At 34.3% G+C, this 15,246-nt stretch overlaps 1 protein-coding gene across 1 annotated transcript in view; it reads right to left on the bottom strand.

The window, feature by feature from the left end:
• LOC100366439 (casein kinase I-like) overlaps positions 1-15,246 on the bottom strand; it is a 50,238-nt gene that overhangs the window by 6,423 nt on the left and 28,569 nt on the right. The window contains exons 4-10 of the mRNA XM_006812210.3: positions 6,607-6,755; positions 5,716-5,950; positions 4,535-4,620; positions 4,018-4,102; positions 2,145-2,290; positions 900-992; positions 45-253 (exon numbers count right to left, since the gene is read on the bottom strand). Coding sequence (XP_006812273.1) covers positions 45-253; positions 900-992; positions 2,145-2,290; positions 4,018-4,102; positions 4,535-4,620; positions 5,716-5,950; positions 6,607-6,755 — 1,003 coding nt within the window. The remainder of the gene's footprint in view (positions 1-44; positions 254-899; positions 993-2,144; positions 2,291-4,017; positions 4,103-4,534; positions 4,621-5,715; positions 5,951-6,606; positions 6,756-15,246) is intronic.

Genomic DNA, 15,246 nt, shown 5'->3' on the forward strand with positions numbered 1-15,246 from the left:
CATAAAGTTCAAACCCTGTATCTACAGGTGAGACAGATACTTACTTTGTTTCGTCCACTACTTCCACTTCAGCCTGCGCTGTAATTGGGGCATTTGAATGCCCAGCTGTGGGATCATCTGTAGCTACTTCCCCATTTGTAGAGTTCACCACTTGACACGAGCCGTGTCTATCTGCTGCAGTCATATTGGGGTTCAAGTGGTGTTGATTTACACCTTGATTTTGTTCCTGCCATGCACCATGTCTATTTCGATCCTGTGAGTAAAACACAGAAATAAAAATATATTACGGGTGTGAAAAGATCTTGGATGCAAATCGAGCATGAGAGAACCACAGGACTTATTTTCATCCCTCAAATAGAGTTCTGTTCTCCCACATCATCATGTCATTCTAAATACCATAGTTCAAGGGTGACGATGACAGGAAAAAATGGAACACTATTTGAGGCGTATCAACAAGTCATGTAGCTCTTAATATTATAGTAGCTGATAGCATTGAAATTAAACAAAATAGAACAATTACTTGGGGAGTCTTTGATTGACAAGAAATTTCAAAATTCCAAAATTATGTGGTTTTGGAGTATATACATGTATGGTTTGATCCTAGATTTATGTATGAAATAAAACCATAAACACGTTTAGATACAAATGGGACATCATCTAAACAAGGAATGTCTACAAAGCAATGCACAACAACAACATTCAGAACAGGTAACATATTTGCTCTATCACAAGTGCATTTCTAATAGAAGCGAACATAACCCAAAACTTACATTTCATATATGTTTGGTCATTAAAATATGACTCATTTATATAAGCGTATGCACTACTAATACAATAATTTATCATACCAGCAATAAGAAGATCACATTTCATGATGGTCTGACTGCATTGTTACTTACCCTGCCATGGTTGAGATGCCTTGGTAGACCTTGGCCTTGTGGCGATGATAGACCACCCCCATCAGTGGAATGTAAAGAGCCTCCAGGGGTATTCTGCAAATGAAACATTAATGTTACATACAGTTCACCTGGTATATGGTATGCCCTTTAAACCGACATGGCACGCCACTGACGTACAAAGATTTGATGTGATGCAACTAGTTGTGAAAATGTATTGACACAACAGGAAATCGTATATGATACAGGGTCACAACATTTTTATTTGTGCCTCAAGCTTCTTGAAGAGCAACCTCCCTAGCAGTCAACAAGCTGACTCAACTTGAAATTTGGAGATTCCATTTCGACTTATGATGCCTACAAAATCAGCCCTGTAAGAGGGCATACTGTGGAACAAGATGAAATTCTTTTTTGCATAGACTAAGACAATACCGCGGTATTAGGAAAAAACTGATTACGGTCATTGAACATGTCATTATTTCGGGGAGCCTGAATATTATTTCTGCTTTCGGAACCATGATAAATTTTCAATGATTCATAATCCCCAATAACTACTAAATGTAGATGTGGTGAATTCAACAACAAATTATTATAAAGATGCCTGATTTTCTTGAAATGAATCCAGGTTAGGTTGGATAAAATTATTTTTATTTTTGAGATTCAGTTGTGAGCAATGAAATCTGAATCAGTTTGAAGACAAACTTTGGTTAGATATGAAAATAATCAAGCTGTGTTATTCAGCTTTCACCATCTACAACAGACCTTGTGGCTAAACACGATACCCAGAATTTAATAAAGTTTACTACAATTACTGAGATTGAAAGTACCATTACCTCGCTTCATTTACTGAACTAGTATGAAAACTCATTACGAAGATTATACAAACTATTTTGAGAATATCGCTTTATTAGTAACACAGATAAGTGACGATATATATAATAATCCAGTATACTGTTGATTTCATATATGCTTCTACTGGATATGCACAACAGAGCAAATATGGACTAAAAATATATTTCTTGAATTTCAATCAAATGTTAACATAGTCACCTATGAGAAAGTAATTAAAAACCATGCAGCAGATTTTATCTGACATGTCCCTGTGTTATGAGCTGACATACACAGCTCATTTAATAATGCTAAATTTGTCCTACTTTCTGTAACCTGGGAATATCTCAGGTATAAGCAGAACATCATGCATATAACCTGCGCCCCTGGAAATCACAACTGATTAGATATAATACCTACCAACTGCTTCCCTGTCCAGTCAAATTCGTAATCATTTTTCCAACCTTTGCGATCCATTAAATCAACAAATATCTTCCGTAAATAATCATAGTCAGGAGTTTCAAAGAAATCTAGTCTTCTCACGTAACGAAGATATGTAGCCAATTCTGATGAAGAAAAATAAGTAAAGTATATCAGGTTAACAATTCAAGTGCCAGATATTTTTCTCACCCCAAAATTCAGTGAAACTATTTTCACATTTTCTAAAATTGACACTGAATTTCATCATCATTTTGGACCATTCAGACAGCTTCAGATATTGCTTTTAGGTTTGTCAATTTTTATCAAAATGTAATACGAGGAAGAACAGACTGTACACAATTATTTTGTAGATGAAGCCATAATTTGTTAATGGCACAAAGAATTAATAAACATAGAAATAATGCTTTAAACACCAACTTTTGTCAGGTAAAGGTATCCCCAGCAAACCTGCACAATTTTAAACTCTAATCAACACCTGTAGCTAACGGACATTGTGCAAAATCTTACATGATTTTTTTTTTCTTTTTTCTACACGTTTCTTATGAACAAAGGGAATCCAAATTAAAATTCCTTAATGCAAAAATTTAATTATTATGAAGTAGAGATAATTGAAAAAAAAAAAATGAAAATGCATATACAATGCCTCAGTAACACCAGACAAAATGAACAATTTTCTTCCAGTGTACAATTGTAAGTACACAAAAGGTGAAACATTTCATAGGGGAACAGGGGTGCAGCGCCCTCTTACTGAACCAGGAACAGTCAGTAGATTATCATCAGTTATATACCAAAGGTGTGTTTGCTCTTAAAATTTGTTTCTAGAAAAAAACAACCTGTATATGAAACACACAACTCGCGCATCAGCTTTGTAGGTCAAATGTTACTTGTATATTACTATACAGTTGTTTCGCAGCTAAATTATTGAAGTGTGAAACAATATTAGAAATGTTATGAATAGCTAACCAAGCAGTCTGAATAGTGCTATCAATAATTAGTACAAGCATGTTCAATTGTTCTGGGTGTATTTTTAACAAGACTTAACAAGACAGAATTTTTTATTTATGACTTTCGTAAGAGGTTGCAGGTTGTGATATGGAAAAAATATAATTGAGGGGCAACCCATAGTCCAGAATATCGTAGCAGTGCAAAGTCCAAATTGATGGATGCAATGACTATACTGTACCTTACAAGGAAACAGCACCCATTCAAAATGGTGGACTTAACGAAATAATGCAAAGCGTGCCACATCACACATATTAAGTTGAGTTGCAGGGTTATGTTACTGGCTGAATCACAAAAGATCATTTGTCGATATACATGAATTTTTACTTTTCAAAACAATAACAGACACCACTGGTTAACAAAATCCAGTCGTCAATTTGCAAGACAAGTGTTCCCTGTGTAACTGTCTGTACAAATGGACATGCTTCACTGGACAGCAAAATGTGTTTAGTTCAAGACATGCAATAAAATGCAAATAATGACCGTGAATGTACATTGAAGCCATTAATAATTTCCTACCATGCAAAAATAAAAATGATTTGCAGAATTTACACAGGTATACCTTTATTTCATTTTTAAGCTTTGGTCAATTTTTCCCCTCTCAAAATTTAGTATAAATATTTTCATATTTTGTAAAGTTTTCACTAAATTACACCATCTTTTCGCTTGACCATACAGACAAGATATCGCTTCAAGTTTTTGATTCTAAAGGTTTGTTAATTTTCATCAACATTATCCTACCTAATTATCTAATTATGGTTTTATTGAATTTAACTTTATTCCAACACCAAGTTGATTTGCATATCATTTCAGTAAAGAGTATTCTTTAGCAGTTATCTTGAGACAGTACCTGGGTAATTATCACACAATACTTCAATGGGAGTCGCCCTCTTTGTATCGCCTATTTTCTGGTAACGCTCCTTCAAAGTGTCAGCCTAGAGAATAACAGTAAGAGTTACTATGACAACACAACACAACAGTACACATGCATCATCTAAGTGGATTTATAAGTAGATACAAAAAAAAATATACACCAATCTCCAATAATCAATTGACAATTGTATCCTCAGTTAATTGATAACGGCGATTAAAAACTAAAACAGTCTTTTTAAAAAAATAATATGGTGCATATTCCTGTTACAATAAGTCAAGCCAAACCAAATAATAATATTGTGTAATTGGATGTTATTAGTTGTATTATTCTTATCCACAATGAAATAGTAAAATTATTTTTCTACAAATAAGTTGCCAATTTCAGCATCAAAATCCAACAATAGTTCCAGAGCTGGGATAAAACAAATAGTCATTGACTTAAATTTATAACAATTTGATTTTATGACAACGATAAAATGAGATGACAAAATTACCTTTAGACCCTGCCACGGCAAACTTCCTCGTAAAAAGTACATAAACATATGGCCTAGAGCTTCTAAATCATCTCGCCTACTTTGTTCTGCAAAAATGAGAAAAATAAATATGAAACCAATCTAAAGACCGTAAGAGTGCTACAACAATCAATATTTTCTCATTTTCAATCTACACCCATGTATTCTGAAGATGATACAATAATTTACAATTTTACCAGAAAAAAAACACTGTAAATATAAACAAATGAATTAACATGAGCAGTCAAATATGCCACTGATAATATTATTGATATCAATAGATCATTTTCCTTTCACTGCGAGATCCTGTATTATGCATAAAATCGAATGTAAAAACAGGACAAACAAAGGTGCTTGGGATTCAACAAATCGGCATTTCAACAAGTTCAAAATTAAATCCTTCAATTTGTGTGGCATACGTTCGGCTCTCGCCTTTCATGCATTATGCGAGGTATATCAGTGATTGGAAAAAGCTTCTATATGAAAGAAACGCTAATTAATCCAATCACATGAAGTTTGTTCATGAACTACAGCACGGACAAAGGATCAAGGTGAAAAAAAAAATCTGTCAGATCCATTAACGATGACTATATTATTGGCTTCGTTTTTTTTTCTAATAACAGATTGATCATTCAATCATTTAGGCAAATCATGGGTTCATTTTAACACACCCTACAAACACCACACTTCTCGTTAACATTTATTTGACCTTAGCAAGAGAATGAATGACAACATTAATAGTCCATATCTGCAATATATATAAATGCATAATGTATAAAGCTACCATCTTTTATTGCATACGTAAAATGCAGATGCAATATTATTCAGAGGTCTACACAGGGTGAAACTAGATAACACTTCTAATCAGGTATCAACTGCCAAGAAACTCAATCAGAAGACCTACTATATTTTTATTATCAGCAGCTGCATCTAGCATTCCAAACATCAAACTCAGTTTAAGGCTTAAAAAAACATAAGTAAACAGGAGCATATGATGCCTGCCTCTGGCTTGAAAATAGAAGTGTTAGACAGGAAGTATCAACAGTTTCCAAAGCATGATTCACTAAGTCCTAATCCATACATGATAAGGCATCCCTTGCCTATGACATAATTCTTCTAAGCAGGTCACATATATAAGGCAGAATCACTGACAGGAGACATACCTTTTCCTAAATGTGTGTTGATTGACATATATCTCGCTGTGCCCGTAAGACTTTTATGTTCCCTGTAAGGTATATGCTTATTCGTCTCCGGATCTATGTATTCTTTAGCTAAACCAAAATCTATTATATCTATTATATGCTGCGACTTTGTTGACTGCCGACCAATCAGGAAATTCTCTGGCTTGACGTCTCTGTATATAAGATGCTTGCTGTGAACATATTCAATCCTAGTAATCTGTGGGTTGGAATAGCCGACATTATTAGTGCCTGCGGACATTTTATTGTTAAAGAAGAGTTAATATCGATTTGTGACATGTCAAGGAGCTATTGGAAAGAGTGGGTGAAGTGATGCGCACTGGAGATCTTAATAGCATGATTTCATACGTGTTTTGGCCTGTAAGTAGCATATAATTATTCAAGCTAAGAAGTCAGTAAGTTCACTAGCTAACTGATACAGGGAAAGAACGACTACTGTTGTACCACAATCACTGAAAGACAAATCACTTCAGTGGCAACAAATGCCTAAGAGTCCTGTAATCAGACATAAGTCTGTGCCTTCTAATCTGCAGAGATGATATCATTTTTCTTTTTTTTTTCTTTATTACATGCATAATGGTTCCTGTTGGCTTCAGGTTATCAATGTCTCAAATACATTGATCAGAATATAAACACAGAATAAATCAACGCATCAAAAGAACATTAGCTGAGACCAAGAATAGATTTTAGTAGCTGTGGGTCTAACTTTTGTACCATCTAGGTAGAGTACGGATCTCTAACCACGTCTATGTCACAAATCCCTATGCAGTTGTGTGCATTTTTAAAACTCTGTTGCAAAGCTATTAACCATGTTGTTCAAGATCAACCAGATGTAGATAACATAAAGTTACTTACAAGTTGTATGGCTATCATGAGTACTGTTTTCAACGTGAATGTCCTATCACATAAATCAAATAGATCTTCCAAGCTAGGACCCAGTAATTCTAAAACCATTGCATTATATTTACCACAGGGACCAAAGTAGTGTACTTGTGGAACACCCTCTGAAATGACAAACAAGAAAAGATATGGATTAACGAGTGCTTCTTAGAATTTCCAGAAATATGGCATTCTCAGAGTTCTCTGAGACACACATGTAACAAGGTCACATGTAAACAATAATGTTTTGTGCTGTATTGTTTCAGACAACCGTCAAACACTGATGTCTTGTACTTTTAACACTTTCATGATAAAATCGAATTCAGTGAAACACAGCGAGATGGTCATGAACGCTTAATGAAAAAGTCATCCATGGCTTCATAAAGTCCGTAATTTTTGTAATTCAAGTACAGTACAGCAGACTTTCATAAATGAATTATTCATTAACTTGACTCCCAATATTATCCTATTCCTAATTCTAAAATATATCAATATTTGAGGATTGGTAGTTTAACAAGCAGCATGGTTCCAGGATAAATACATTATTGCCTTAACAACCCACGTACATTCCCAAAGAACACTGTCTAAAGTTTAGTATTCATCACATCCCCCCTTCATTTCATTTATACATACAACTCAGGAAAACTGACAGAATGGGTCCAGCCCCAAAGTGCACACCATTTCAAAACAAACAGTAGCTGTAACTAAGTGGAACACAAACTTGTCTGTGTTTACACAGGTCTTTAACCATACAACATGTTTGTTTGTTTTTTTTGATGAATTTTCTGTTTCAGAAAAATGTGTGAAGTTCAAATCCAGTGCGAGAGTCAACAGTTCAATACTGTATAAAATATGCTTGGAGTTGAATGTTTACATTACTTTACTGCAAAGAGTTGTGCTGCAATTTACTAAATTCTAAAGAGAAACGTGACACTGATGGATGCTCATCAATATTATCTAGGATGTTGCATTTACATGTATGGTTACCTCTGGACAGAACATTATCAAATATGTATAAACTATTTTGTACAAATGCAAGCGGATATAAAATATCATCTGTATTGCTGAATATTTGTAATATAGATTTTCATCACATTCATATTGCACACCAGCAAATCCACATTGTAATTTGACACCTTAGTACATGCATCCTACCAGTATTGTTTTTGTTTTTTTACCTCACTCCTTTTGCACACCACCAAATGCGCATTGTAATACAACACCTTGCTACATGTGTTCCATTCTTTTCGGAACATCAACACACTATATGCATATGAACACGGTAATATAATAATATAAACCTTACAATCTGTTGTATAACCATATAATGACCACGCAAATGTAGTAGTTTGATGATTGAGTTTTGTCATAGCAGTAATTACTTTGGACAATTAAACGCACTTGTGAAAGCATGACCAGAGAAGGACAGACTACAATATGTTATTTAAGATGCCCTGGGCTTTGAATTCGCTTGTTTTGAGAAGCAAACAATGCTATACTGATGCTAGCTCATGCGTGTAGGTGAATGCACTCTTAAACAAATTTATATATGAATCTCAACCTATAGCGATTATATTAATGAAGCCTGACAACATGGCGGTACTCCCATGATGCATCTCACATGCAATGTGCACAACTTCTAGTTGTCAGAGACAAAAGAAAGTTGCACACAAATTTAAACATTATTTTATCTATGGAAATGCCTCTATTGGTGATTCAGAGCACCGTAACAGTAGCAATCACAGACCCATCAAGAAGGACAGTATCAATGCATCTGTGGCTCCATATATTAACCCCAATTGAGTGCCAGAATTGTTCCAGCCAAAATTTTATTTGTAAATTGATGCTCATTCTTATGTATTTTCTAGAATTTCTTCGTTAATTTTGACCAAATGTACATTATTTCCTACTGTTCTTGATCACAATTTTGGAAAAAGTATGAACAAAAATTCTTGGTTTTATTTTGTGAAAGGTAAAAAAAAATTGATTTGGTACTCAAATATTAAAGTAGGAATTGCTCACATATATTTTTCAAACTGATCTTCAACTTCACAAGATTTTAATTTAGCTAAACTAACCCAGAAAATACAAATTTTACACTTGCATATATATGTACATAACAACAAGATCCATGACCATTGAAGCCATAGGAGGCAGACCAGGCAGGCACTTACACAATGTAGACGATTGCAAGATTTAGGAGAAGCTGATAACCTTAAGTACCAATATTACGTGTTGTCACAACCAAATCCGGTGTAAACAGGAAACTGTTTAAAATCACACACTTCCCTTCTCCATATCGTTTCTAATATTGAGACTCTTAGATACCAAAACTTTTTTTGAAGTAACTTTGGTTAGCAACATCAGTCAGATGCTATAAGCGTAGATTCACAGTTCGGCTAGTGAAGGACAAGCACACGTCATCCAACTGTACACCACAAGCGATTTAACAATTATAAATATTATAAAAAAAAGAGTGCATTGAAGTGAAGATTAAATTAATGCGGTTTTTTTGTACTCGTGGTATACAGGATTGTATGCCTTCACTATTCTATTGGAGGGTGAGGCTCTTGTAATGCTGCTAATGTGCAGAGTCCAATTAAACAGATATAATAAGCATTAAATAGCTTATCAATTGATCTTGCTAGAAATAAGCTGCATTGCTTCATCTAGTATGGCATTTGCCAAATAAATCAGATTTAATAGATTGACGCATTATAAAGCTCATCTACTCTTCTAGTGAATCGGATGACCTTGCAAACTTTTTTTTCAATGCATCAAATCAAAATATGCCACCAAACAATCTTTTTTGCACCAAGTTTGAAACAGATTTCCAGTACCCTACGTGTCACTCCATCTGACATCACTTCTCCAAAGATAACATACAGTTATATGCATAGGATTAACAGGCGGAGGGTCTGGGTCTGTACATTCATGATCTTGTGCAGTAGATATCGTTTTGGAAAATGAACACTGTCAAGTCTTTGCCCCACTGAGTCAATCACAAATCTTAATGTTTATAGCAAAGAAGCCTACTTAAGAGAGTTGGTAATTATTATGCAAATGAGGCAATTAATATTCATGTATTTCAAACAAAAAACAGGCATCTACGTACCAAGTTTCATTGAAATCAGACAAGTGGTTCTTGAGATCTCAGTGGACCAAACACATATACAATGACGCACACACGTATACATACTAACAGGGTAACTACAAAGACTATCCTTGTGTCCTTAGACACTGGAGTCAAAAAAACAAGTAATATTTACTCAGATCAGTTTCATTCATCATCAATTTAAAAATTGTGAGAAGTACATCGACAGAATTATTGGACATCTCCTGGCCATGATAACATAGGGCAAAAAGCAGTGGGCGATAGAGCTAGGTAGCAGAGGCAGAAAGGGTACTGTCATCTATTTTCAACTACTTAACAGAGTTCGGGTAAAAAAGATAAGATAGTTCGTTGATCTTATAAAAAGACTATGCACATGATAAAACTGTAATACCAAGGGAAAGCATTTTTAAAACACAAACCAATGCAGCAAGTAGCCTCAGGCGATTCAAACAACACATCAGCTCGTAAATGCCACACTTATGTGCATTATTGACTTAAGACAACCAACTGAAACACTATACTATACTTATGAACTGCAGGGGAAATTTATTTTAAAGGGTCATGATATCCCTGTGAATGCTAGGCAACAGATAGAAGAGGCGATTATTAAAATACATCAAACAAGTTAGCATAATTTATTAGATTTCTTAGTAAGGACTTAATTTTTTTACGAAATGCAATTATGAAATATTTCTAAAGATAATATATAATATACCCCGGTAACCTTAATATAACTTATTACTGTGCCTACAATGATGTTGAAGTTGGCCTCAGATTCAGATTTGGGTGGGAATAAACTAGTTTATCATTTCATGTCACAGATAACATTGTTTTCTTTTTGTTTTTTTTCTGTTACAGTGTATATGCTTTACAACACAAGTCTTTTAAAACATTAGAAAAAACTTGTTAAGCTCGACACTTTTTGGTGTTTTCTTAGAGACAAACCAGCCATGCATGGCACAGTTTCCGGTAGTTATCAAATTTGAGATATTTAGTTTTGTTTATAGTAATGTGCCATGGACATAGGACCAAGGACAAGATTAGTTTCAGGAAACTACTTACATGGTGCTCACCAGTAATTTCAAGTTCTGTAAGTTGTAACAACAATTTCATTTCTGGTGAATTAAATTATTCACTATCATTGTATTAGCCAAGAAGCCACGTCTGATTTACAACGGGGGTAGCAGTAGTACAGTAGTCTGTAGCTAATAAAATGCTGGTTTACGCTCTGCATATTAGTATTAGTATAAAACAATGGATCATGTGACAAAAAGTTGTACAAGAACATTAAACTAATGGTACATTGTTTAAAAAATACTTTCAAGAATCCGAACCCAATAATGAATATGAATCCAAGCTTCAATCTGAATATGGAACCAACTTCAGCAACATGTGTCTTCATGCATACATGAAAACAAATCAATGTTAAATGTCAAGTAATACATAGTGTTTGAGATTTCAGAGACACTTCCATACACAATTATAAGATTACACATAACAGCTTTTAAATGCTAGGAAATATCACAACACCAAGTGCGTGCCAGGCATGGGTAATATCAAAAAGTGTATTTCTGAATTATAATTTTCAATACGTTTCAACAATTGGTTCATTAACCAAAATGTATAATCATAAAATTTTCACATCTAAGAGCATTTAACCTTTTCACCACCAGTTCCCTCTTTTCAGCACAAATTCACAAAATAATTCCATTTATAGTCTGCACTGCCCTTCAGAAGACTGGGAAAAAATAGCCAAATTTTTTGAGTAAAAACTGAAATTGACTCAAATTTTGACTTTTGGCTCCACAATTAAGATTCATTACTAAAAATCATGAAGAAAATAAGAAAAAAGTGAAGAAAAATTTGGGTGATAAAGTTTGGTGGTGAAAAGGCTAAACAGAAGTACACATGGTCTTTCCCACAACACTAAGTAGTACATGTACCATAGTCCATTTCACAGTACATTTAAGGTAGAGATGCAGTTTATTTGTGAATTTCAATCAAAAATAGTTTTTTTCGTTTTTTATATAGATTTTTATCTAAAGAACATTCTGTGAAAATTTGACCAATGAATTCTTATTGGAACACCGTTAAAATTGCTGTTTATTTTCTGGTTAAAAATAAAAAACACTCACACGTGGCAATGTTTATGTCCAATTGCCTAAATTGCATGAGTAACCAAATAACAGGACCTTTGATTGACGATATGCAAATCGAGATTGTACGGGTCATAGTTCATTCAATTCACGCGCATGTGCAATTATCCTCAAATCAGTTCTCGCTCGCTAGCAAACCAAACATTATATTTCCTCAGTGTTTTTTCCTAATTTTTATCATTACATTATGCGTGGTGTGAAAAGAAAGAGAGGTAAAAAGAAGATTCAGATGATTTCTATGTCGGAAGAGACAAACGCTACACTGAAGGCATCAGCCCACCGAACGAAAAACAAAATCGATGTGAGCGTCCAAACATGACTTTCCCTGAAGGCATGAATCCGAGTTGATTGACTGAGAGATTTTATTTTTAAATAATTGTTCTCAAAAAATAAACTGAGCATGTGAAGAATAATTTAACATTGTTTACAGTGATAACTGCTCATTGTCGAAACGAAGCTTACCCATTCACGCTAGTTACAATAAACATCATACTCTTGAATAGGCGTCAATGACTACGGTAAAACTTAGAAAATGATGCCAAAATACACCTTAAAAATCCCATTTTATTTTTTTTCTAAATCCCATCCCGAATTTACGGCAGAATCTGGTCCCTCAAATAAGGGGCACGTGAGCTTTGATTCTAACCGGATATATTGCACTGGGTCGGGGAGATACAAACTTGTGTGTATCTTTTGTCCAATGGGTACCTGTACTTCGATCATTCGGAAGTTTTGCTAGGTGGTGCGAGACAGCTTTGTTTGCAACCGGACGAACTCCGTTTAATTCAATGAAGCAAACAACTGACAATGCTAAAATAAATTGCAGAGGTACGCTAAAATTAATTGAAAACAACCAAATAATTTCAATGAAAAATAAATCACAGAGAGAGGTAACTTGATACATTACGGTAACAACTCTTTTGACGCGCTGACCGCTTCTCCGCGTCTGATGTTTTGTTTTCCTTGTCATAATACTTACTGATTGATGATTTTGTTTTGATTTTTGAGTTTTTTAGCCTGCAACTCGGCAACTTTTACGTTAGGAGCTGGAGCTCTCTTCTTGCAGGCGACCGTCGCCGGTAGTACAACAGCATGTTTTGTACGTACATCCGTGCGCTGATTGTCTGCGACTGTCTTAGAAAATCCCTGAATAAGGCGCTGCCAAAATCGGAAAAAATATAAAAATGCCTCCTTAAAAAACGAACAGAATTCAAATATTTCTTTTAACAAATATGTTGCAGTGGGAAAAATGGGATTGGAAACGATGAACAAAACTTCTGTGCCTCGCGTTTCGATTCTAGGATTACGCGATTATTCATTATTGTGCGTTCGCTTCCTGGAGTTGGTTCTCAATACTACATAAAAATCATCAAGGATAAATAATTTAATATCCCACTTTGTACTCTTCACGGTAAACCATAGGCTCTGGAATACTCGTAGATTGTTTATTGAAAATACATCGAAGAGAAGCCATGATGTTTTGACCGAGATAAAAGGTCACCTTCCTAGGACCGCCCCCTGTTTAATAATTCATGAGATGACGTCATATTTACTGGGCATTGCCACGTGTTTTTACCGATCCCATCAAAACACTGGTATGAATGACGTGTTTCTGATTTATATATTCAAGAGCAGTTGTTCTGGTCCAACGATTTTACATAAAATGTCTATGTCTATACGTTAACTTTCAATTTTTATAGTCTAGAAAGTATGACAAAGTATGACAAAGCAGTAATTCCCGGTTTAACGCGCAAATATGCAAATTAGCCTTTTTCTCGTCTTCTATTTTTGGTGAATTCTTGGGTTTTAAATTAAAATAGCTGATAGACACTTTGGCCATTTGCCTCGAAATTTTCACACATTATTGACAAGGTATTCCCCCTTCAAAATGCGTCCGGACAGTTTATTACGGCGAGTGGAACAAAAATAACAAGTCCGCAATTAACATGGATATATAAATTATGCAAAAATAGAAAAGAGTGAACTTTGAGGTCATGCTGTGCGACTTTGAAAGCCGTTAGAGAGACGAGTGGACGCATTTGAATTAGTAGTATACCAAGGTATCCAGTGATGTAATTTTACCCACAAACGGACTTGAAGTTTTTAAGCTAATTTTTTTAAAACCACTTTTGTCCAAAAAAGCATATTTTTGACCCAAAATCAAAAACGCATTCTGGATATTTAAAATAAAGGCAAGTTTTACACAGTTTGTCTAATAAGCTTTCAGAAAATATATAACATGTTGGATATATAATACCATCTTCATTGTCTAATTACTCAATTAAAAAGCAAGCCAAATAAACTGCATCTCTACCTTAAAACAAACAATATATTTTACATGTTTAATACATGTACGCCCTATGGGACCAATATCAATCACGACAGTGACTTGGAGAAACACAATAATCACTACAGGTTTGTGCAACGTAGCCAGCAACACTTTCATTCAACTTCTTATTTAAAACCACATTGCTGAATTATTTTAGTGAAAAGTAATGGAAATAGGAAGCAACAAACAAACACACTGAAATAACAAACTATACATACAAGTATTTCTGCAACGTATTCATTATTCAAGTTCATTTCGTTACAAGTGGTACAATTAATTAATACATGCTGTGTGCAGCCTTAGCTTTTTTGCTGTTTCTCTTGTTTTTAAAACATTTTACAGGAATATTATTTTTAGAACCATCTCCATTTAACACAATACATGTATTTGACAAGATTTGAACAATTCATCAAAACAATAATTCAAATATGACATAGTTCAGCACGACAGAAGAAAAGTTTTAATTTTCACTACCCATCCAGGAACCCAGAAATAAAGCGACGTTTACACATTCACAAACACATCATTTACTTTTCTGAACTCACCAAAGAGCTATTGTAACTATGCTATGGTTCCCACAGTGAAATAATAATTCACTGTTGCCAAGGGAATCAATTCCTCCGAGCTAAATGGTAGACGATTTTAGTTCATATCAAAATTTGCATGTTGATTATAAAAACAAATCACATAATCATGGACAAACCTTATTAAGTTGATGCATATGTAGGTCTAATTACAGTAAAACATGTTCCCAATGAAAACCTATTTAAACTGGACACGAATTCTTCAGAATAGATTTCCATGTACTTTACAACAGTATTTCTAAATTGCAACATGGAGGAGTCAAAAATGACAAAAATATTCATTAAAATTAGACAATTGAAGATATCATCATCAAATGAACAAATCTGAAAGAGGTCCACATGTAGTACCAAAGTAATTGGACTTGCGGTTTTTAACAAGAAGTCGAAAATATCACTTTTTACCAAAAATGACAAAAATATTCACCAAAATTA

This window comes from Saccoglossus kowalevskii, chromosome 13, assembly GCF_978046115.1.
Source record: "Saccoglossus kowalevskii chromosome 13, keSacKowa6.1, whole genome shotgun sequence".
Taxonomy (NCBI): Eukaryota; Metazoa; Hemichordata; class Enteropneusta; family Harrimaniidae; genus Saccoglossus; species Saccoglossus kowalevskii.